Source organism: Heloderma suspectum, chromosome 4 (assembly GCF_057233095.1).
Source record: "Heloderma suspectum isolate Gila_16-S chromosome 4, 16-S_ref, whole genome shotgun sequence".
Classification (NCBI taxonomy): Eukaryota; Metazoa; Chordata; class Lepidosauria; order Squamata; family Helodermatidae; genus Heloderma; species Heloderma suspectum.
The window spans coordinates 40,324,973-40,347,855 of record NC_139461.1 but is presented as its reverse complement, the minus strand read 5'-3'; the positions used below and the strand labels follow the sequence as shown (position 1 = coordinate 40,347,855).

Here is a 22,883-nt window from a genome sequence, read left to right as displayed (position 1 = left end):
TGCAGGGAATGCTGATCAAATTTGCAGATGACACAAAATTGGGAGGGATAGCTAATACTTTGGAAGACAGAAACAAAATTCAAAGTGATCTGGATAGACTGGAGTGCTGGGCAGAAAACAACAGAATGGCATTTAATAGGGACAAATGCCAAGTTCTGCACCTAGGAAAAAGAAACCAAATGCACAGTTACAAGATGGGGGATACGTGGCTCAACCACACTACGAGCGAGAAGGATCTTGGAATTGTCGTCGATCACAAGCTGAATATGAGCCAACAATGTGATGTGGCTGCAAAAAAGGCAAATGCTATTTTGGGCTGCATTCATAGAAGCATCGCTTCCAAATCCCGGGAAGTACTAGTTCCCCTCTACTCAGCACTGGTTAGGCCTCATCTGGAGTACTGTGTCCAGTTCTGGGCACCACACTTTAAGAAGGATGCAGACAAGCTGGAGAGGGTTCAAAGGAGGGCAACAAAGATGATCAGGGGACTGGAAACAAAGCCCTATGAAGAGAGACTGAAAGAACTGGGCATGTTTAGCCTTGAGAAGAGAAGACTGAGGGGAGATATGATAGCACTCTTCAAGTACTTGAAAGGTTGTCACAGAGAAGAAGGCCAGGATCTCTTCTTGATCATCCCAGAGTGCAGGACACGGAATAATGGGCTCAAGTTACAGGAAGCCAGATTCCGACTGAACATCAGGAAAAACTTCCTGAGTGTCAGAGCAATACGGCAATGGAACCAATTACCTGGGGAGGTGGTGGGCTCTCCCACAGTGGAGGCCTTCAAGACGAGGCTGGACAGCCATTTGTCAGGGATGCTCTGATTTGGATTCCTGCATTGAGCAGGGGGTTGGACTCGATGGCCTTGTAGGCCCCTTCCAACCCTACTATTCTATGATTCTATGATTCTATGATATGTCAGGGGTGGGCAATGTTTGGCCCTCCAGATGTTTTGGGCTACAAATCCCATCAGCCCTAGCCAGCATAGCCAGTGATGAGAGGTAATGGGAGTTGTAGGCCATAACATCTGGAAAGCCACAAGTTGCCCACCCCTGTCATATGATGGGGGGCACATGATGGAGGAAATGGGTGGGGGGAGAACAGGCTTTTTAATATCTTATGGGGATTTCACCATGCTTGGGTGCTGTGCCTATGGTGGACTGGATCAGGCCTGGAAAAATGTGGCACTTTTGTGGACTGTAGTTGCGCACGTGTAGTAGGTATCTACTGGATATATTTTGTACACAATTTCTGAGCAAGGGCATCGCTTTTCTTCCTGCTTTATGCTCAGTCCCATTCCATTAGCTGCTTAAACTTCCCATGGCATTCAGTAAACATTTTTTTAATTTGTTCAGAGGTTCTACACTCCCTCATCTGGGCCTCCAGTGCTTTTTCAATGTTAGGCAAGGTTGAATGCTTATGGACCCCAGCGGTTGAGCGCATTGGAGACATGGGTGTGCTTTTCAAGTGCAGTCATGACGGGTGGTAAAGTTCATCTTCAAAAAGCTCCCAAAGACAATTTAACTTTCATATTGTGATGATTTAACGTGAGCTACTGTATGCTCACTTGCACACATTATGGAGGGCACGTAATAGTTTGTTTATTTGAAGAAGAGTAATGAGTAGCACTTAAATGGTTATTATATGGGCCAAGTATCGCATTATTATTGCAGCTGTAATTAGAAAGTTGGCATTTGTTCCCCAGACTGTTGGCGCCAGACGTGAGGAATGTTAATTCCATGGTTTGCCCGTGAGTGCAGGGTTTTTCTTTCAGAAGTATCCAGCATGGAGGGACTGATCTGGAGCAGGACCCTAGGGTGGAGCTGAGGGGCATTAGCTCTTTGCTCCCCCACTGTGGCCCCAATCTGGATTGGGGCCCTGCACCTGCAATTTGCACGGGGAAGAAAGCTCACATTGAAACGAATGGGAACTTTTTCCCCATGCAAATTGCAGGCATGGGGTGATCTGGATCTGGACTGCAGCAGAGGCCAAAGGGCCCTTACCCCTCATGTTAAGGTCCCAATCTGGATTGGCCTCCTTCCGCTGGCTATTTGTGAAAGAAAAAATTCTGCACTCAGGGGCAAACCATGTGATAGATGTCACATGCCGTTTTCCCCTTGTCAAAGACTGTCTCCATATTGACTTGTTGCCATTGCTCCATTCAGCTGCTGCCTTTGCATTACAGACCTTCTGTTTCAGTAAGTGACCCTGCGCAGCTTGTGTGTTCAACCTGCGGTTGTATAGCTACATAACATCCGCTCTGCATGCTGCTGTTTGGTTTCTTGTTCCATAAAAAACAAATGTTACACTTTGACTATGGAAAAAGTAAACCAGGCTACAGCTATAACAACATACCAAGTTGTTAGGTTTGTTAACTTTAAACCAAGAGCCACCCTTAAAACCGTTCATCTTGGAAACTACTGCATGTTGCATAATGTTCTTCTACTGACTTGTCAACAGTTGGGCCATCCGCTCAGTAAGGATACCTACTGAGTGGTTTTTATGTTGGTTTTCCTCAGCAAGTTCTCTTTGAAATTCACAAAGACGTTTTCCATGAATGAAATAATCCCCCCCCCCCCCGAAGTCTCTGAAATAAATACTGGTGTCTACAGCAAATAGTTTTCTTCATTCCATGTTTGCTAAAGTTTTCCTTTTGATACAGATTCCCCACCCCCACCCCCCAACAGCAATAAGTTTCTTTCATTTCTCAAAAGTAATGCTAGAAAGAATGGAAATAGGTTCTTCATTTAATGTTGCCTCTGTGTAATTTCCTGAGGAAACTAGCCTTTTCTGTTAATCCTGAAAGTCCAATAATTGAGCTGTGCTGTGTTCTTCCTTTCCAAAACAGCATCAACAGCCATAATAATTCCCTACAGAAGTTCATTCACAAATATGCTGCTGCCCAAACTGTGCTCTCTTCTATTATTTTATTTTCACTGGATTAAAAGAAACTGATGCCATTGTATTCAGCAAATCATAGAATAGAACAAAATCATTAATGTTAAGTTTAAATAATAAAGGATTGGAAGGAATTATGAATATATTATGGAACTACTTGTGTGATCATTTAGATAAAAAGGAAAGGAGGACAGCATCAGAAATGACCAGAGAAATAAAAAGAGGTAAACTTCAAACAACTGCCTGTGGGAGAAATTAGTCGCTCAAATACCCTGCCTAACTTTTGCAGGGGGGGACGACACACAAAATATTTTCTTCAGGAACAACTATTACTTCTCCTGTGTCAAAAGATGCTTCCTCAGATTTCTTGTTCACAGAAGACATTCCTCCAGAAATGTTCCTTTCTGACACTTCTTTTAGGGTTATCTCTGTTTTGCTTCTCCAGATCATAGCTTAAATTTCAGTGCCTGATCATCTGAGCCAGGCTTTACTTTGGCAGTCTAGGACTGGAGGACAGGGGAACCCTCACCAGGGTAATGCCACAGACAGTGGCATTGTGTCAACAACCGGACCCAATGCCAGATCTGCACGGGGGCCATAATTGTAGTGGACATAATGCTGGGGCATGAGTGTTCATAACAGAGCTGTAAGTAGGGATGTCAGAGAATTCCACACAAATTTTAAATGGGATCGAATTCTGACAAATCCGAGGCTTACGGAGACCGATGGTAGGTGCATGGAAAGGATTTTTTGGTGGAATTATTTACATAATAATAATTATGTAAATAATTATAATAATAATTTACTTACAGAATAATAATAATAATAATAATAATAATAATTATTAATATTATTATTATAACAATATTAATTTACTTACAGAATTATTTACATAAGTTTGGGGAGCCGGAAAAAAAACCGGGGGAATCTGGGGCATGCGGACAGCAGAACGGGGCGGCCCTTGGCTCTGCGGAATCCTCGTGGAGTGGAACCGCTCCGCGCGGATTCCAGGGGGGAGGAATGGATTCCCTACCTGAATGGATGGTGGGGAATCAGTACATCCCTAGCTGTAAGTGTTGCCAAACTCAAGAGGGTGTCTCCTGATTGTCAGAGCCAGGATGCCCCCACAAATACAGCTACTCCACAGTCCTAGGGGTTGTATGAGAATTTCATTCTTGTTCATAAATCATGTAAATATGTCCCGTTCTCAACCCCAAATGCGTAATTCCTAGGAAATATTCATAATTTTCCAAGCTTCCATTTGTGTTCAAAAGTGCACACTTGTGCTTACGTGCACTTCCAAAAATGTGCATTCCCCCCGCAAAAAAAAACATTTTCATGATTTAGCCCATGGGGGGAGTGCACATTTGGGGTGCATGCTTGGAAAAGTGCACATTTTTTGTGTTTGAAAATACACATGTTCTGGAGCGAGGTGAGACGAGCATTGAGGTAAAAAACAGTGAACCTTGACAAGATCAAACATTGCTCGCTCTCCCATCCCTATGCAGTCCTCATGTGAGCAAATTGACCAATGGTTTCTTGTGGGGAACCATTTGTGTGAAATAGCCCGTGTCTGTCTGTCTGTCTGTCTGTCGGAAAACTTAATTAAACCAGAGAGAATTATTTCCTTCTTACATTTTGGGGGGCGGGGGGGGGAAGCTGTTTCACACACATGGCTTTTAAACACTTCAACAAGCTATAGGTCATTGTATTACTGAGATTATGCATGTCCTGGTAGTGTGATGGTGTGAACAAGAATACAAGTAGAAACCTGTGGATGGATATATGTAATTACAGTTCAGTTCAACAAGTTTTGGCTATCATTCCATAAAATGATTAGTCAAATTACTTTGAATTCCACTGTTCACATTGTACAAGCCATCAGAGATGCCCATTTCTCTCTCCCATTCCCCCAGTAATGAAATTTAGGTTTGTTCCTGGGCCAGAATCCAACCCTGGTCATTGCAAATACTGCTGTGCTTGAGTGGTGTGGGTAATGTATATGTTGCCCTGTTTATGCAGTAACACACACACAGCAAGCCTTTTGCATTCAGCCACACAGAAGGAGTTGCATGGGTGCATTGCGCACAAACATGTGTCAGGATGCCTAAGCAGGCAGGACAAATGGCAAGAACAGTGAAGGGGAAAAAGTCCTGTGCCAGGTGCTGTCTTGAGCATCCAGTTCTGGTGACTTTGGGAGAAAGCAGATCCTGGCTTTGATGGATCTTTTGTCTGGTACTATAGACCTGTGTTTATTATATCATTTGAAACAGAAGGTTAAAACTAAAAGCTGCAGTTCTCAAATCGCATGTTTCTGTATAGTTGCCCAGATGTCTCTAGAACTCCTTGGGAGCAAGTATTTTCTGTCCAAACAGCATTGTCATTATTGAATCAAAGTGTAGCCATGTTTTGTAGATTTCTTAATACAACTTCTTCTCCCTAGATTGTGTTCTTAACTGGCTTTGGCTATGTATATGTGGATATTGCTCATCAGTGTGGGACAATAATGATCACTTTAGCACCTGAAGGAAGACCAGGACACCAGACCAGTTTGAACAGGTATGTTAAAACTGCTTGGAAGGTGATAAAGAAACTTGCACTATGTAGCTGTTTAGCCCTCTAGGTGTGAAGTGACTTATTAAACATAGCACAACTGTTTGTTTTGTCTAGTGTCACTGCGTATGTGTGGCGTATGTTTAAACCATATGTTAACATTTTGTATATCATAGTAAAACATGACAATCCAACATCTGAGGCCATGTCACCCTCGAATAAACATGAAATTCCTGGTACAATAAACAAGGCTCAGAGAGGACTTGCCAGTTTAACATTTATTTGGCCAGATTGGCGGTCCTTACTCGTGCAGAACTCCCATTGAGGTCTGCGGGAGTTCTAACTCATGATGAAGGGCGGAAGAATGGTCCCATGCAAACTGTGTAGTCGATCATCTTTCTTGCTCTTCCCTATGCCCTAAAACTGCAAAATCTTCGTTGCTAACTCCACTCAATTTGAATCATAACATCACCCTTTATAACTGTCAAAGTATTTGGCTTCTAGAGGTGGTGTCATAGAAAGAGCAGAATGTGTTGTTCCAGATTTTTAAAATATGCCCTATAATTAAATATGAATCCCCATGAAATTAGTGATTATCAGTGCTTAATCGCCCACTTGTTAGTGAAGCTTGGCCAAAAGCAGTTAATGCTTTAAAACAAGCAAGCCCATCGTCGGTTTAAAATAGTCATGGTGATTTAATAGGGGAATATATTGCTTCCACAGTGTGAAGTTAATGATCCATAATAGAAACACTCTATATTGTCTCTTGCAAAAGAGCCAAAAATGTAACATCTGACAACGTGTTAGGATATTTTCCATTGTCTGCTTTAGTTTCGCACTACATTGCAAATATGACTGAGAACTACTGCATGTAAAATGTTACAGGAAAATTCAAACGTAACTTTATGTTAAATGGGTAGAGAAGGTGTAACTTGGCACAGACTAGCAATAAAACCTCTTTGTATACTGTATGTTGACTATAAGTATTTGGCTTCCCCAATCTAATTCATATTAACCACACTTGCATTTTATTTAATTTCCATTTGAAATTGGAGGGACCTTGTTGCTGTTGTTTTCTCCCATCCAGAACTCAAGAGCAGAACCTCATGCTTAAAATGTTCATCAGCCAGCTGAGCCTCACTGTGTATGATGACATCACAAACCCCAAAATATCATCTGAGCTTCTGAGATTCACAGTAGACCACGTTTACCTTCACATGACTCCAGTTGCCAGCTACCTTCGACCCCTGTCACACGAATTCCACGGAGAGGCCACCAGTGGCCTTCAGCAGTTTTATACTCTCCAGATCTATTGTGGAGATTTGCAGTTGGACAATCAGCTTTACAACAAATCCAATTTCCATTTTCCGGTCTTGCTGTGCCAGGGAGAGAAAAATGAAACCATACAGTGGACCAAAGTGCACAGCCTCATGGTATCTAATAAAGATCTGGAAGAATATAATGAAAATTCCTTCATCAAGCTCTGCCTCACTTTGTCAGAAGAACAAAATTTGCTGTTTCATGTGAATGACCTCAGCTTTGAAATGAAGCCAGCCAGGTTATATGTGGAAGACACTTTTGTTTATTACATTAAGACTTTATTTGAGACCTACCTGCCAGACAGCAAAGCCATTTACCATCCCACAAACGCCTCAACTCTCAGCTGGATACTGCCTGAATATGTGAGGCAGCATGCAAATGCTTTAGTCAATCCAGTGAAATTAAGGAAGTTAGCAATCCAGCCAGTTAGCCTCTTGGTCAGTATCCATGCTTCGTTGAAGCTCTATATTGCTTCAGATCACACTCCTCTGTCCTTCTCTGTGTTTGAACGAGGACCCATTTTTACAACTGCCAGGCAGCTCATTCATGCCTTGGCCATGCATTATGCTGCAGGAGCGTTGTTCAGAGCAGGTATGTTTGTTTTTCATAACACTTTTGTACCTTTTGACGTCAAGTATCCAGGTGTTTGGAGCATGTGACTATATTACTGAAAGATGGCAATTGATGGTATACTGATGATGACAAGCAAGCTCACACTCACACAAGTATGATAGAGATACCTGTCACTTTGGGTTAGGGAAGTCAAAGATAACCTTGGCTTGGTCATCATAGTGTATCACAGAAATTTGGTGTGCCCTTACTCTACTAGCCAAGTGAGCTAGAAGTGGCTTGGTCTGGACTTTCATTTAATTCATTCAAAAATTACTATTGCCAACATCATACATCATTTTCATTGCTGTGCAACTGCACAGTGACTATTTTGTCTAAAGAAATATATATTGTCTTCAGAAATATGATCTTTATGGAGTAAGTGAATAAAATAATGTAACTGGAAACGACACGAAGTTGGAGAAAGCAAGAGTTGGCCTGTTGTAGGATATTCGCAAAGCTTGTGAGAAATGGCACTGTATTCTGTTTTTCTTGCTGCTGTCCCAGCCAGCCTACACAACTCAGAATTCAAAACTAATTCCTAACATGGGCTCACAAAAGGAATTTCTTTCATGAAATTATTCAATCTGTCTCTGTACATTTGAAGCAAATTATGCCATTGAACACTGTTTTCTTGTTCAATCTCCCTTTGGCTGCCGTTTATGATTAGCAGTCTGTCTTTCTTCACAGAATCCTCATGCTAGACTGGCACACAGATGTTTATTGTCCTTTGATCTGAGGAGTGTGTTTGTTTTACTGATTCTTTCCCATACAAGATCAATAGTGAGCAAACAGTCTATTAGATTAATGGATACCTTGTCTCACTTCCATACATGTGCATTCATAAAGTGACTCCATCCCTGCTATACCTTTGCCTACATAAGAACATGTACGTTACAGTGGATAGGGAGACTGCCTTTGATCAACCACAACCAAAGCATTATTGCTTTTGTTGAAACATGATCATTATCTTCTTCTGTACCAATTGCTGTTGTGCCCTGTACCATTCCAACCCATTTGTACCTATGTCAGTCACTATATGTGGCTGGGAAAGGAGCAATACATTTTACTGTGTGTCATGTACAATTAAGAAAGCTCAAGCTACTCAGAACTCATGCAAATGTTGTTAGGGGCACATCTAGATAGGCCTACTTGTAGGGATTAAGAGTATTCTCTGAACGTACCTGAATCTCATTGTGCAGCCATGCAAGGACTTCAATCCATACAGCACCCTTCTCCAACCTGGTGCCCTCCAGATGTTTTGGACATCAACTCCAGCATTCCTGACCTTTGGCTGTGCTGGCTGAGGCTGATGGGAGTTGAAGTTCAAAACATCTGTAGGGGAGAAGGTCGGGGAAGGCAGCCTTACAGCCTTCCTCTACATTACAGGTAGCCCTTATAGAAATCTATGGTCCGACCACACTTGGAATACTGTGTACACTTCTGGTCACCACACCTCAAAAATGATATTGTAGCATTGGAAAAGGTGCAGAAAAGGGCAACCGAAATGATCAAGGGGCTGGAGCAACTCCCAGTGAGGAAAGGTCATAATGGCTGGGACTGGGGCTTAGAAAAAAGGTGAATACAGAGAGACATTAGAGGTATACAAAATTGGTGTGGAGAAAGTGCATAGAGAGATGTTTTTCTCCCTCTCTCATAATACTAGAACCCAGGGTCACCCCATGAAGCTGAATGGTGGGAGATTTAGGACAGATAAAAGGAAGTATTTCTTCAGATAGTTAAATTATGGAATTCGCTACCACAAGATATAGTGATGGCCACCAATTTGGATGGCTTTAAAAGGGGATTAGACAAATTCATGGAGGATACTGCTATCGATGGCTACTAGTCATGATGGCTATATATTACCTCCAGTATTGGGGACAGTATGCCTCTGTATACCAGTTGGGGAACATGAGCAGTGCTATTGCATTCATGTCCTACTTGTGGTCTTTCCAGAGGCAGACTAGATGGGGCTTTGGTCTGATCCAGCCCGGCTTGTCTTAAGTTCTTTATGTGCAAAATTTGGCGTGCGGTGGAGGTGGGAAATGTTGTTCCACCCTAAGATGATCACACAGGAGTCATCTCCTTTAGGTGAATGACACTTTTGTAAACAATTTTAATTCAATTGTTCAGACTCACTGCAGAGTTTCAGAGAAGGACACACCTTTAGTGTAGCAGGAGCCAAAAAAGGACAGATGAAAAGCAGAGCAGTTTAGTTTCATGACCCTTAGCTGCAGAATCAAAGGAACATTTTCTGCCAAAGTGGTCTCTGGCCCATTAAAGCGTATGTTTCAATATTTTTTTAAATCTTTTAAGGTGCCACAAAACTCTCTTTTGTGTCTTTTTCTAAACATTAAATTCTAAGTTTTGTTCAGTGCAGCAGCTCCCTGTAATGAGCACTATAATGTGGAAATGATTTTTACCTGTCTGCTTGGAAATCAGGTGGTATGTCAAATTAATTCTGGATTTTCCACATAACCTTGACTTCCCCCCGAGTTAATAGATCTAAATTCCTCTCGCATTTTGATTTGTTCCACAAGTGAGTTGCAGAACACACCACTGAGTGAAAATTGCTGATCTGATAAGTTGTCCGTCTGTTGTGCTCCCACTGTAATCCACGGCTGGGTTGATCACTGGGTGCATGCGCCACCCAAGCCAGCAGGCACAGCAGGAGTAAACCGCCCTGGCAGCCACAGTGGAACTCGTGCTGTTCTCGAGTAGGACTGCAGACTCTTTCTAGGTAGCCTTCACTGTGCCACTCTGTTGGCTGCTACAAACAATGGCAGTGACCTTACAATCCCTGTTTAAAATTCTGTGCTGGCTTCCAATCCAGCATTGCCACACAGCTTGTAGCAAACAAAGGGCAATCTGCTTGGACATCAGGCTGTCTGCCAGCAACTGTAATTTTATGTAGGAAACTAAATCCTAGGAATCCTCCACCCTCAATCCCCTTGTGGGGAACTCATAAGGGATCCTCCCTCTGAGTAACTTAATCAGCATGCAAATGCCATTTCTGTTTACACAACTGTGTGGAGCAAAAAGCCATTTATCTGGCTATAACTAGACTCTACACGAAAGTGATCAGCACAGAGCTGTTGGGGTGGATTAAAATAATTCCTTACGCACTTGTCAAAAATCTGCATCCCCTTTCCCAACACCCCATCAAGCAGCTGACCTTCACACTCCCCCAAGGCTGTACACTGTATCACTGTAAACTAGCTGTCATGATTCTTTCGCCGTGAGGACGTGAAATAACAAAGTTGCTTTGCAAGATGTAAAGCCTCCTAAGCAAAATAAGCCCCTGCTCCTATTACTTCGAGCCATTTGAATGCAGCATCCATCTCTCCACACGCAGTTTTAGCAGAAATACGGGAGGCTCATGGAAGGAAGTCATTTTAAAGCTATTTGTGTTTTTGCCAAAGGGATTTCTTTGATTTAGAAAGCATGAAAGATTGCCATTGCTGAATCTGTAGTGGATGAGCTATTTCCCGTGTTTTTCTCAAAGGAAGTTCATGATGTGATAAATTTTAGAGTAAAAACAGGATGGGGGGAGGGAGGGTAGAGGGCTTTTTCTAACTTCTTAAAAAGACCTGCTGTTTCTCTGATTTTAGTAGGCATCAACTTTTTCCCCCCTGTCTCATGTAGGATGGGTTGTTGGATCACTTGAAATTCTTGGCAGCCCAGCCAGCTTGGTAAGAAGCATAGGCAATGGAATAGCTGACTTCTTCAGGCTTCCATATGAAGGGCTAACCCGGGGTCCTGGAGCCTTTGTTAGTGGAGTTTCCAGAGGAACAACGTCATTTGTAAAACACATTTCCAAAGGTAAATATCCTAGTCCACTACTTTTACTACTGCCTTATTGCCATGGAGTCTTAAAGGGAAGCACTAAAGCTTTTAGATGGATCTGTTGTTCTCGGCTTTGTTCTAGCTGGTTGAGTCTCAATGAATTGCTGGGCGGGTAACAAACCTCATCTACCCTCTGTGTTTTAAAAACAGATCGTTTCTTTAACAACAGCATCCTAGAAACATTCGCGATTTAAGCTTTCCCGCATGGCCACTTTGTCATGCCGTAACTGAACGGAGATGTTAAAGAAGTTCAGTACTTCTGCTGTACCTCAGAAATCCTACACCACATTGCCTCATCATATGTAGTCTTAAAAAAAGAAAGAAAAAAGAAGGCGCTGTTGTTAAGAATTGCTGAACATGTTTTTGAAGCAAGCCCACATCTGGATTTCCCTGGGCTTGGACACAGAAATAGTGCCATCTTGTGGCTTCAAAGCCTGGCTGCACAATTCAAAGCACGGAAACACTGCTGCATTGCCCACAGTTAGAGCAATGCAAGCGGTCCCCACATGGGCAGGTATTCTGGATCTGCAGTTATCCCACAGATGTGATATTAATGTCTGGCATTAGATTGCCAATTATTGATGGAGGGTTTGGTGGGAGACAGTTTCAGCAAGCCTCATGAGAAAGAAGGCTTGAAGGGCTGTGTAGAAGCTACGCTGTGCACCAGTGAAATTGATTCTTAAAATAGAGTTTATGTTTCATGGGCCTCGCTAGTCCAGGCACAATCTTGTGCCATGTTGTTTGCCATGGAAGCAGTTTGATCACACACACTCTAAGCAAGTCATTAATTTCCATTTCTAACCTGTGTGCATTTAGGTACACTGACATCAATTACCAACCTGGCAACAAGCCTTGCTCGAAATATGGATAGGCTGTCACTCGATGAGGAGCATTATAACAGGCAAGAAGAATGGAGAAGGCAGCTCCCTGAGAACTTGGGAGAAGGACTGAGACAGGGCCTCTCTCGATTAGGCATCAGCCTTCTAGGTAACAGACGTCTGATTTTGTTATCATCATATCAGGCCTTTGGGAGGATGGGATCTGAATGTAGCCTCAAAGTGTATGTTCTTATTTTCAGGCTGTTTGTGGTGGAGGCTTTGTTTTTGCAGAACTTGGGAGAGTTTTTTGTTTTTGATATTGGAGTTCCATTTTCTTGTTGAGGGTTGAGGGACAAAAGCAGAATTGGGTCTTACAGGGAAAAATAGGTGTAATTGGCAGAGGCCAGAAGACTGGGGGCTCAAACGGGGGCGGGGGGTGCAGCCTGTGCTGAGCGAAGCACAGTTCCTCTGCTACTGTTAGCATTTCTAGTTTTCCCATTTAGCAGAAACTCATTGGTATGTTTCCAGGTTTTTTTCTCTTCATGGAAACTAGAAATTTTTTTTTGAAATTAAAGCTTATGTCAGACCTAGCCACTACCAGGTGAAGGGAATGGGATCTAGGGAACAAATCTAGGCAAGAGTGTCATGGCCAGACCAGGCCGAGGCAGAGAGTGAGTCTGTGGCAGAGGGATAGTGGCAAGAAGAGTTCTCAGCCTCTAGGGCTGCCGTCCCTTGAGGGGGAGGGCATGAAGTTCCCAGCAAGGTTCAGATGGTGAAGCAGGTGGAGCCTTCCTGCTTCCAGCCAGGCCCTGGGTAGACGGATTGCCCCTGTAGGAACGCACGCTGACCCACATTGGACTTGTGAGGGTGACTGCATCCCCGCCCCCATTATCCCAACCTGCTTTGTGAAAGAGGAGGCTCAGGAGGAGCTCCTGCTTCCCTGTAACTTTGAGTTCTTTAGCTGTGGCTTTAGTAAGGGCAGGGTTGTTGTTGTTGTTCAGTCGTTCAGTCGTGTCCGACTCTTCGTGACCCCATGGACCATAGCACGCCAGGCCTTCCTGTCCTGCGCTCTCTCCCGGAGCGTGCTCAAGTTCATATTCATTGCATCCGTGATGCTATCTAGCCATCTCGTCCTCTGCCGTCCCCTTCTCCTTTTGCCTTCAGTCTTTCCCAGCATCAGGGTCTTTTCCAGGGAGTTTTCTCTTCGCATTAGGTGGCCAAAATATTGGAGCTTCAGCTTCATTATCTGTCCTTCCAATGAGCACTCAGGGTTGATTTCCTTTAGGATGGACTGATTTGACCTCCTTGCAGTCCAGGGGACTCGTAAGAGTCTTCTCCAGCACCACAGTTCGAAAGCATCAATTCTTCGGCGCTCAGCCTTCCTTATAGTCCAGCTCTCACAGCCATACATTACTACTGGGAAAACCATAGCTTTGATTAGACGGACCTTTGTCGGCAAGGTGATGTCTCTACTTCTTACTATGCTGTCTAGGTTTGCCATAGCTTTCCTCCCAAGGAGCAAGCGTCTTTTAATTTCATGGCTACAGTCACCGTCTGCAGTGATCTTGGAGCCCAAGAAAGTAAAATCTGTCACTGCTTCCATTTCTTCCCCTTCTATATGCCAGGAAGTGATAGGGCCAGATGACATGATCTTAGTTTTTTTAATGTTGAGTTTCAAACCAGCTTTTGCACTCTCCTCTTTCACCCTCAACAAGAGGCTCTTGAGATCCTTTTCGCTTTCTGCCATTAGGGTGGTATCGTCTGCATATCGGAGGTTGTTGATAATTCTCCCGGCAATCTTAATTCCGACCTCTGATTCATCCAACCCGGCATTTCTCATTATGTACTCTGCATATAAGTTAAATAAGCAGGGCGACAATATGCAGCCTTGTCGTACTCCTTTCCCAATTTTGAACCAATCGGTTGTTCCATCTCTGGTTCTTACTGTTGCTTCTTGACCCTCGTACAGGTTTCTCAGGAGACAGGTAAGGTGATCTGGTACTCCCATCACTTTAAGAATTTGCCACAGTTTGTTGTGATCCACACAATCAAAGGCTTTAGCGTAGTCAATGAAGCAGAAATAGACGTTTTTCTGGAATTCTCTTGCTTTCTCCATGATGCAGCGAATGTTGGCGATTTGATCTCTAGTTCCTCTGCCTCTTCGAAACCCAGCTTGTACTTCCGGTAGTTCTCGGTTCGCATACTGCTGAAGCCTAGCTTGTAGGATTTTGAGCATCACCTTGCTGGCATGTGAAATGAGCGCAATTGTGCGGTAGTTTGAACACTCTTTGGCGTTGCCCTTCTTTGGAATTGGAATGTAAACTGACCTTTTCCAGTCTTGTGGCCACTGTTGAGTGTTCCAGATTTGTTGGCATATTGAATGCAGCACTTTAACAGCATCATCTTTTAGGATTTTAAATAGCTCGGCTGGAATACTGTCATCTCCGCTAGCTTTGTTGTTACTAATGCTTCCTAAGGCCCACTTGACTTCACTCTCTAGGATGTCCGGCTCAAGTTCAGTGACCGCACTATCATGGCTATCAGGGACATTCAGATCTTTCCTGTATTGTTCTTCTGTGTATTCTTTCCACCTCTTCTTAATCTCATCTGCTTCTGTTAGGTCCCTGCCTTCTTTGTCCTTTATCATGCCCGTCTTTGCACAAAACGTTCCCTTGAGATCTCCAATTTTCTTGAAGAGATCTCTAGTCTTTCCCATTCTGTTGTTTTCCTCGATTTCTTTGCATTGTTCATTTAAGAAGGCCTTCTTGTCTCTCCTTGCTATTCTCTGAAACTCTGCATTCAGTTGGATATATCTTCCCCTTTCTCCTTTGCTTTTCGCTTCCCTTCTTTCCTCAGCTGCTTGTAAAGCCTCATCAGACAGCCACTTGGCTTTCTTGCATTTCTTTTTCTTTGGGACGGATTTCGTTGCTGCCTCCTGAACAATGTTACGAACCTCCGTCCATAGTTCCTCAGGCACTCTGTCTATCAGGTCTAATCCCTGAAATCTATTCCTCACCTCCACTGTATATTCATCAGGGATATGATTTAGGTCATACCTGAACGGTTTAGTGGTTTTCCCGACGTTCTTCAATTTCAGCCAAAATTTTGCAAGAAGCAGCTCATGATCTGAGCCACAGTCAGCTCCAGGTCTTGTTTTTACTGACTGTATGGAGCTTCTCCATCTTTGGCTGCAAAGGACATAATCAATCTGATTTCGATATTGACCATCTGGTGACGTCCATGTGTAGAGTCGCCTCTTGTGCTGTTGGAAAAGAGTGTTTGCTATGATCAGCATGTTCTCTTGGCAAAACTCTATTAGCTTTTGTCCTGCTTCATTTTGTACACCAAGGCCATGCCTGCCTGTTATCCCGGTGATTTCTTGACTTCCTACTTTAGCATTCCAATCCCCTATGATGAAGAGGACATCCTTTTTTGGTGTTAGTTCTAGAAGGTGTTGTAGGTCTTCATAGAACCGATCAACCTCAGCTTCTTCGGCCTCAGTGGTTGGGGCATAGACTTGAATTACTGTGATGTTGAATGGTTTGCCTTGGATTCGTACTGAGATCATTCTATCATTTTTAAGATTGTACCCCAGTACTGCTTTTCCCACCCTTTTGTTGACTATGAGTGCTACTCCATTTCTTCTAAGGGATTCTTGCCCACAATAGTAGATATGATGGTCACCTGAATTAAATTCACCCATGCCTGTCCATTTTAGTTCGCTGATTCCCAAAATGTCGATGTTCAATCTTGCCATCTCATGTTTGACCACCTCCAGCTTACCTTGATTCATTGATCTGACATTCCAGGTTCCTAAACAATATTGTTCTTTACAGCATCGGATTTTCTTTTCACCGCCAGACACATCCACAGCTGAGTGTCCTTTCGGGTTTGGCCCAGCCGCTTCACTCTTTCTGGTGCTACTTGGAAATACCCTCTGCTCTTCCCCAGTAGCATATTGGACATCTTCCGACCTGAGGGGCTCATCTTCCGGCGTCATATCTTTTAGCCTTGTGATACGTTCCATGGGGTTTTCTTGGCAAGAATACTGGAGTGGGTTGCCATTTCCTTCTCCAGTGGACCACATTTTGTCAGAACTCTCTGCCATGACCTGTCCGTCTTGGGTGGCCCTGCACGGCATAGCTTATGGCTTCACTGAGTTACGCAAGCCCCTTCGCCACAACAAGGCAGTGATCCATGAAGGGGAAGGGCAGGGAGGGGGTCAGAAATGTCCTGTTCTAATCTGTTATAATGGCAACATGGGATGAGTACCACAGTCAAGAGAGTTTCTCATGTAGTAGTAGGCTGCATTCAACTGCACATAAGAATCTTCCCATCTGTAGAACAGATTATAGTGGGGGCCATTTCAAGACAGAATACATTCAGAAGGGGGCCAAGTTCCTGTGAAACACTTGTTGTTGTTCAGTCGTTCAGTCATGTCTGACTCTTGGTGATCCCATGGACCATAGCATGCCAGGCCTTCCTGTCCTGCACTCTCTCCCGGAGTGTGCTCAAGTCCATATTCATTGCATCAGTGATGCTATCTAGCCATCTCATCCTCTGCCGTCCCCTTCTCCTTTTGCCTTCCATCTTTCCCAGCATCAGGGTCTTTTCCAGGGAGTTTTCTCTTCGCATCAGGTGGCCAAAATATTTGAGCTTCAGCTTCAGTATCTGTCCTTCCAATGAGCACTCAGGGCTGATTTCCTTTAGGATGGACTGATTTGACCTCCTTGCAGTCCAGGGGACTCGTAAGAGTCTTCTCCAGCACCGCAGTTCGAAAGCATCAATTCTTCGGTGCTCAGCCTTCCTTATAGTCCAGCTCTCACAGCCATACATTACTAATGGGAAAACCATAGCTTTGATTATATGAACCTTTGTCGGCAAGGTGATGTCTCTGCTTCTTACTATGCTGTCTAGGTTTGCCATAGCTTTCCTCCCAAGGAGCAAGCGTCTTTTAATTTCATGGCTACAGTCACCGTCTGCAGTGATCTTGGAGCCCAAGAAAATAAAATCTGTCACTGCTTCCATTTCTTCCCCTTCTGTATGCCAGGAAGTGATGGGGCCAGATCCCATGATCTTAGTTTTTTTAATGTTGAGTTTCAAACCAGCTTTTGCACTCTCCTCTTTCACCCTCAACAAGAGGCCCTTTACATCCTTTTCGCTTTCTGCCATTAGGGTGGTATCGTCTGCGTATCTGAGGTTGTTGATAATTCTCCCGGCAATCTTTATTCCGACCTGTGATTCATCCAACCCGGCGTTTCTCATGATGTACTCTGCCTATAAATTAAATAAGCAGGGCGACAATATACAGCCTTGTCGTACTCGTTTCCCAATTTTGAACCAATCGGTTGTTCCATGTCCGGTTCTTACTGTTGCTTCTTGACCCTCGTACAGGTTTCTCAGGAGACAGGTAAGGTGGTCTGGTACTCTCATCTCTTTAAGAATTTGCCACAGTTTGTTGTGATCCACACTAGCTCAGACCAAGTTTGATCCAGAAGCTGTTTTGGAGGTTTGCCACATGGCCTCCCACACCCCATCAACATTGAAGAAGTTTCTTGCAAGTTCAGCTGGTCATCTTGTGGCTCCCATCCGTAGTTCTCTCCCACCTTGTAGTCCCCAGTATGCACAGGCACTAAATCCTGGTGTGACATTATCTCAAATAGAGGATCCCCTACAGACCTGAATCCTGACAGAACAGGTTATCCTGTTCTATAAGTTAGTATTAAATGCCATATTCTGTGTTATGTGCCATTTCAGCTAGACAGATTTTGAAACATTTTCTGAAGATCCATTAACTGTGAATGGAGTTGAATGCGCTTAAAAAAAAAGCAAAAGCTAACTGCATATAAAACGGGCTACAGGGAAGTAATATTTTGCTTATTAACAGTAATTATGGATAATTAGAACTATATTGTAACTTTTTATTTGCACGTTCCTATGTTTTGGACATGACATCTTGTAAGCAAGATAGGTACAAAGGCTCAGTCATTCCAGCATTTCCGTTTAATACGTTATAGGAAAAAATCTTAAACTGATAATTTCCTTTGCATCATACATAACTTGGATGCTTGTTTTTGTTTGAAAACCACTTGAATATAGTTCAAATGTTAAGTAAACTTTGATGGAAACTATTTCTCCAGCAAAAACAGCCACATCACACCACCTTGCATAACTATATTTAAAACTGCTGCCCAAAGGCTTGACTAGGGGAGAAAATCAGAATGGATGTTTAAAAATTTTGTTTGCCATATTGTTTGCAAGTTTAAAAATTAAGCACTTTATACAAATGTCTGAACAAGGAGAATTTCAAACTAAACTATTTAGAAGTCATCTGTGTTGGGAAGGGTGCATGCAGAAAAAGAATGCAACTTTGTATTGCTTGGCAAAATGCTTTCGGGTTGGATCCAGATTTAGGCGCGTGCAACTGGGCTGAAAGATGCAAGCTTCCGCACCCCACAGTAGCCTCTCCAGCCCTCCACCCTGATGAACGGGATAAGCTGTGGTCTAGCTGGGGGCAGGGAGGGGCAGAATTCCTGAAAATCGGATGGAGGCACCATGTGTATGAGAGTGTGTATCGCCTTATGACGGGCGTGGGCAACTTCTGGCCCACCAAATGTTTTGGCTTACAACTCCCATGATCCCTCACAATTGGTTATGCCAGCTAGGGCTGATGGGAACTGTAGGCTAGAACATTTGGAGCAAGTTGCCCACCCCTGCCCAATGAGATCAAATTCCCTAGAAAGAGGCAGACATATAAAAGCTTAGAAGCTACTAGCTTGAAAAGATTTGTTTGTTTCTTAATTCTAGCACTATGCAATTCAGCCTATGGGAAGAATTGCACATTATAAAATCATCAGGCTGCCATCAAGAACAGAAGCCCCATCTCAAGTCCTCCCTCTCATAAGCTGTGCAACAATTTATCTCCTTTCTGACATCATAATGCTGTGCATTTCCCTGTCCCCACCAATAAAGCAACGAAATACACAGCATCAGGACACAGCTGTACTACATGTTAAGAGGAGAGACTTAACAAAGGTCTGTTGCCTTCAGCAGCAGATCCGTATTTATTTTAATACATCATTCCACCTTAAGATGAATTGGCAAGGAATTGGTGAAATGATGACAGTTCGGTTAAGGCTACTAGAATTATTTCATGGCATGACATAACCTAGGCAAACTTCAGGCATCCAGGATGTACTTTGGGTTTTTGTAAAAGCCCCAAGATCCATCAACCAGAGCCTGGTAGAAAAGTATTAAAGAACAGAAATCACACCATCATCTGATTCCCATTGCTCTTGGCTAGGGTACACATTTAAGATCTGCTTAATTTATCTTGCTCTAGAGATTCCCTTGAAGCTTCTCATTATTATATGAACACTGTTGACTTTTGTTTGTGGAAGTGTATTTGAACAGTGGAAACTCCTTGATTTTCCAGGACGTTAGACTGCGTGCTGGAAATCTAAAGTTATTGCTGTTGTATTTAAACATACCAGATTGCTCCTTGTTCTTGGTTGCTGCCTTTACTCAAGATATGGACGAAGAACTTTAGTTTACAAGTTGGCTTAGACTGCAGTTGCCTGCACTGTTTTGCTTAAACAGTATGAGGAACTTGTCCCATCACTCTGGTTCTGTTTACAAATTCTTTATTGCTGAAATAATGCCCGCTATTTTTAGTCATAGAAAAAAAATTGACCACCCAAATAATATCTACAAGTACATTGTAAGGTGAATGAGCAAGTGCCTAGATTGTATCTTGGAAGTAAGAAATTAGCAGGCACTATTCATAATGGGCCAATTCATAATGGGCATCTATCTTTATTGTTTGCTAATACTTAAAAAAACTGGAGTATCTTTTTCCAACACAAACCCAGCATGCTTGTAAAGCTCTGTAAACAATTTGCTGATTAGTACAACAATCCATGAATATAATCAGGACTCCCTTTGCACTCTTGCAATCTCTGCCTCTGATCCATCTCTTGATTGGCTGATGTTCTGTGATGTCACAGTAGTCTGAAGTATGTAGATTTGTCATGACTCTTCTAGCTTTCTATTCTGATGTAATAAACAGGTTTGCCCAATGGGTCCAGAGAAGTCACCTTCTAATGGTTTTTGCAGCTATAATTTGAAAGCAAAACACACACAATGAGACACATGTAGGACCAAGTAGCCAAATCAGATTCTGCTACATTTGTACACAAAGCAAGGTAATCTATGGGCAACTATGCTACTTACACATGAAAATATCCTTGCCTAGTCATACGTACAGATCTGTTTTTTGAGGTTGCTTACACCTCAGGGTGTAAGCAACCACAGGGGGTGGGGATGGAGCTGAGTAGGAAGACAATGAGTCACAAAACAGGTGCATATTTATCTTGACTGAAAATATATCCATTAACAGCCATTTTGGAAGGAAGAAGGAATGTAGATTTTTATTCATGCCAGCTTCTTTGCCCAGTGCTGCAGCTAGGGCTGGACCTCAGGGCCAAGATCCAGGGCCCTGTAGCCCCACGCCCCATGGGGACGGGGCAGCAGCATTGGCACCTGGACCTACCTGGGTTTACTGGGGTCTACTGGGGCTGATGCCTGGGGTCACCACAGCATCCTTCCTTCTTTTTTTATCATTAAGGGGTGTTCCACCAAGCATGTGCATGGTTACAAATGCTCATTTTATTATTTTTACTTTGAATATACATTATTCTTTTCTACAGCAAAATGGTGCTTATTCCCAAGTGAATGTGTTTAGCACCAGGGAAGCAGAAGCACATTCCATTTTATTTCTGTCATTGTAATAGTGCTTTGATAAAGGAATCTAAAATGCAAAACTGCATGTGCTCAAAGTATTCCTTTTTTATCAAGTTTGAAATACTATTGGTTTGTCTTTGTTTGTGTTGCTCCCAACTGAAGTGTGTGTGTGGGGGGGCTGTCTAAAGGGAGGCCCCCATAAGACTGTTCAGTCCAGAAAATTACCAGGCTGCACCACTGCCTTGGCCCCCGCTTCACCCCAGTGCAAGCATCAGCTTAATCAAAAGCCCAGGAAGACAAAAGATGCATGGAAAGAACCCTGGTTTTAAAATTGCTTAACCTGCAGTGTCTCAGCACAGAATCCTGGGAGGTGATTGAGGAACTCTCACAGCACCTCCTCAGAGCCCTCAGTTCCTATGATTTGGGGGGAAGAACAGTGACACAGTGGTGTTGGTTCAAGTTTGTAGTTAACTCATGGTTTTAGTTGTCATTCTCCTCCTCCTCTTCTTCAGCTTGCCAGTCCAGTGCCATTGTTTGTTATGGGCATCTTCGCAGCAGTCAGTATTACAAGGACATTTGAACCAATAAGTACCTAAGATAGCATCTATTCATCTAAAACAGGGATATTCAACTAATGGGGGACATTGTACAAGCCCAAACTGCTAGCTAACTGTGGACACCATATAAAAATATCCATAATTCTGTTTCCAGTATGGCCTGTCACAGGGGCCATCTGCCCTCTCCAGCCTCTTTCCTCCAGATTTACTAATGGAAAAGAGGAGTCTGGGGTGCACAGGAAGCATTTATTATTGTACAATAACATGGTTCAAGTGTGTTGCAGAAAAGAATGTACTAGTTCCAACATTTAAGGGAGTTTAAATATGTTTAATAAGGTAATAATGTCCGAGCAGTCTCTATGGATGAACATCATAGATGGGATAAAAGAAGCCTTTAGGGTAACATAATATTGCCACAGGGAAGAGCACAGGATATTTTGCTTTTGTCTTCAGATGCATTACAGTGATATCAAAACCAAAAGAAAGAGGAAGAACTTTCATTTTACAATGAGGAGCTGGTTTACTTTTCATTTAACTACCAAACAACAGGAATGAAGAACTGTTAATGGGCAGAATAAACTGAAAATACCTTTCTTTCCTGACAAAATAGAAAGAATGCTGTCTTAAGGGGAAAACTACACATTACCTCCTTTGGGTGGCCATGTGTGTTACATTACAGAACACAGTCTATTTGAAGGACTGTCAGAGAACGGTCCTGTATTTCAAGGCATCCTTTATTTGAGGGGCTATCTGGTTTAAGTCCAGTTAAAAGATAAAGAACCATAAGAAGCTGGGAGAGCAGGGACCTTGTAGCACCTACACAACAGATAGAGCAGGCAGCCACACAGATCACCTGTTCACAGTCTTCCCATTACGGTGAGATACTGTATGTTGTATTTCTATTTAAGTCACAGTAATTCTAAGTTTGCATCTATCTGTCTCAATTAGCATATGTAAATTTTATGCAAATTGATGTCCTCTTTTAGTGATGCATGTCCTCTTTTTTGGAGATGTGTAGGTGGCCACCCTAATTACCCTAGAGCTGCATGTGATGACACTGTGATGGCCTCTACACATTAGTGTGCTTTGCTTTCCCTCTCCCAGCCATTTCCCTCCTGAATCTCTCCCCTGCTCACCTTAGCTGCTTTCATGGGGTTTCAGACCTGTGTTTGTGAGGTAAACCCGCATCCAGTCAGAACAGTGAGGGGTACAAGGAACTGGGGGAGGGAAGTTTTGGGGGAAAGCAGCTGTCATGGAAAATGCAGATTTCCAAGGTGTGGTTTTCCTCTGAATTTTTCGGAGGGATGGTTAGACAGCAGTTTGCAGTGGGCAGTGAGTGACAGTGTGATGCCTTTTTCCTCCTCCCCTCTCTTCCCTCTCTCTCTTCCAAATCGCTTCCCATCCTGCCCACAGTTGCGATGGGAGAGGGAAGTGGCGCTTTGTGCCGCCGCGGAGAGCAACTGCGTACCTCTCTGCCATGGCTCTGCTGCGATAGGAGAGGGAACCAGAGCTTTGTGCTGCTGCGAGCAACTGCGTC

General features: G+C 43.2%; 1 protein-coding gene across 13 annotated transcripts in view; it reads left to right on the top strand.

Annotated features, from left to right (window-relative positions):
- The window catches only part of VPS13B (vacuolar protein sorting 13 homolog B), a 623,510-nt gene that overhangs the window by 583,928 nt on the left and 16,699 nt on the right, over nt 1–22,883 (top strand). For all 13 annotated transcript variants that reach the window (XM_084849024.1, XM_084849023.1, XM_084849026.1 and 10 more), the window contains 4 exons: nt 5,342–5,457; nt 6,539–7,362; nt 11,029–11,205; nt 12,046–12,216. In XM_084849024.1, coding sequence (XP_084705150.1) covers nt 5,342–5,457; nt 6,539–7,362; nt 11,029–11,205; nt 12,046–12,216 — 1,288 coding nt within the window. The remainder of the gene's footprint in view (nt 1–5,341; nt 5,458–6,538; nt 7,363–11,028; nt 11,206–12,045; nt 12,217–22,883) is intronic.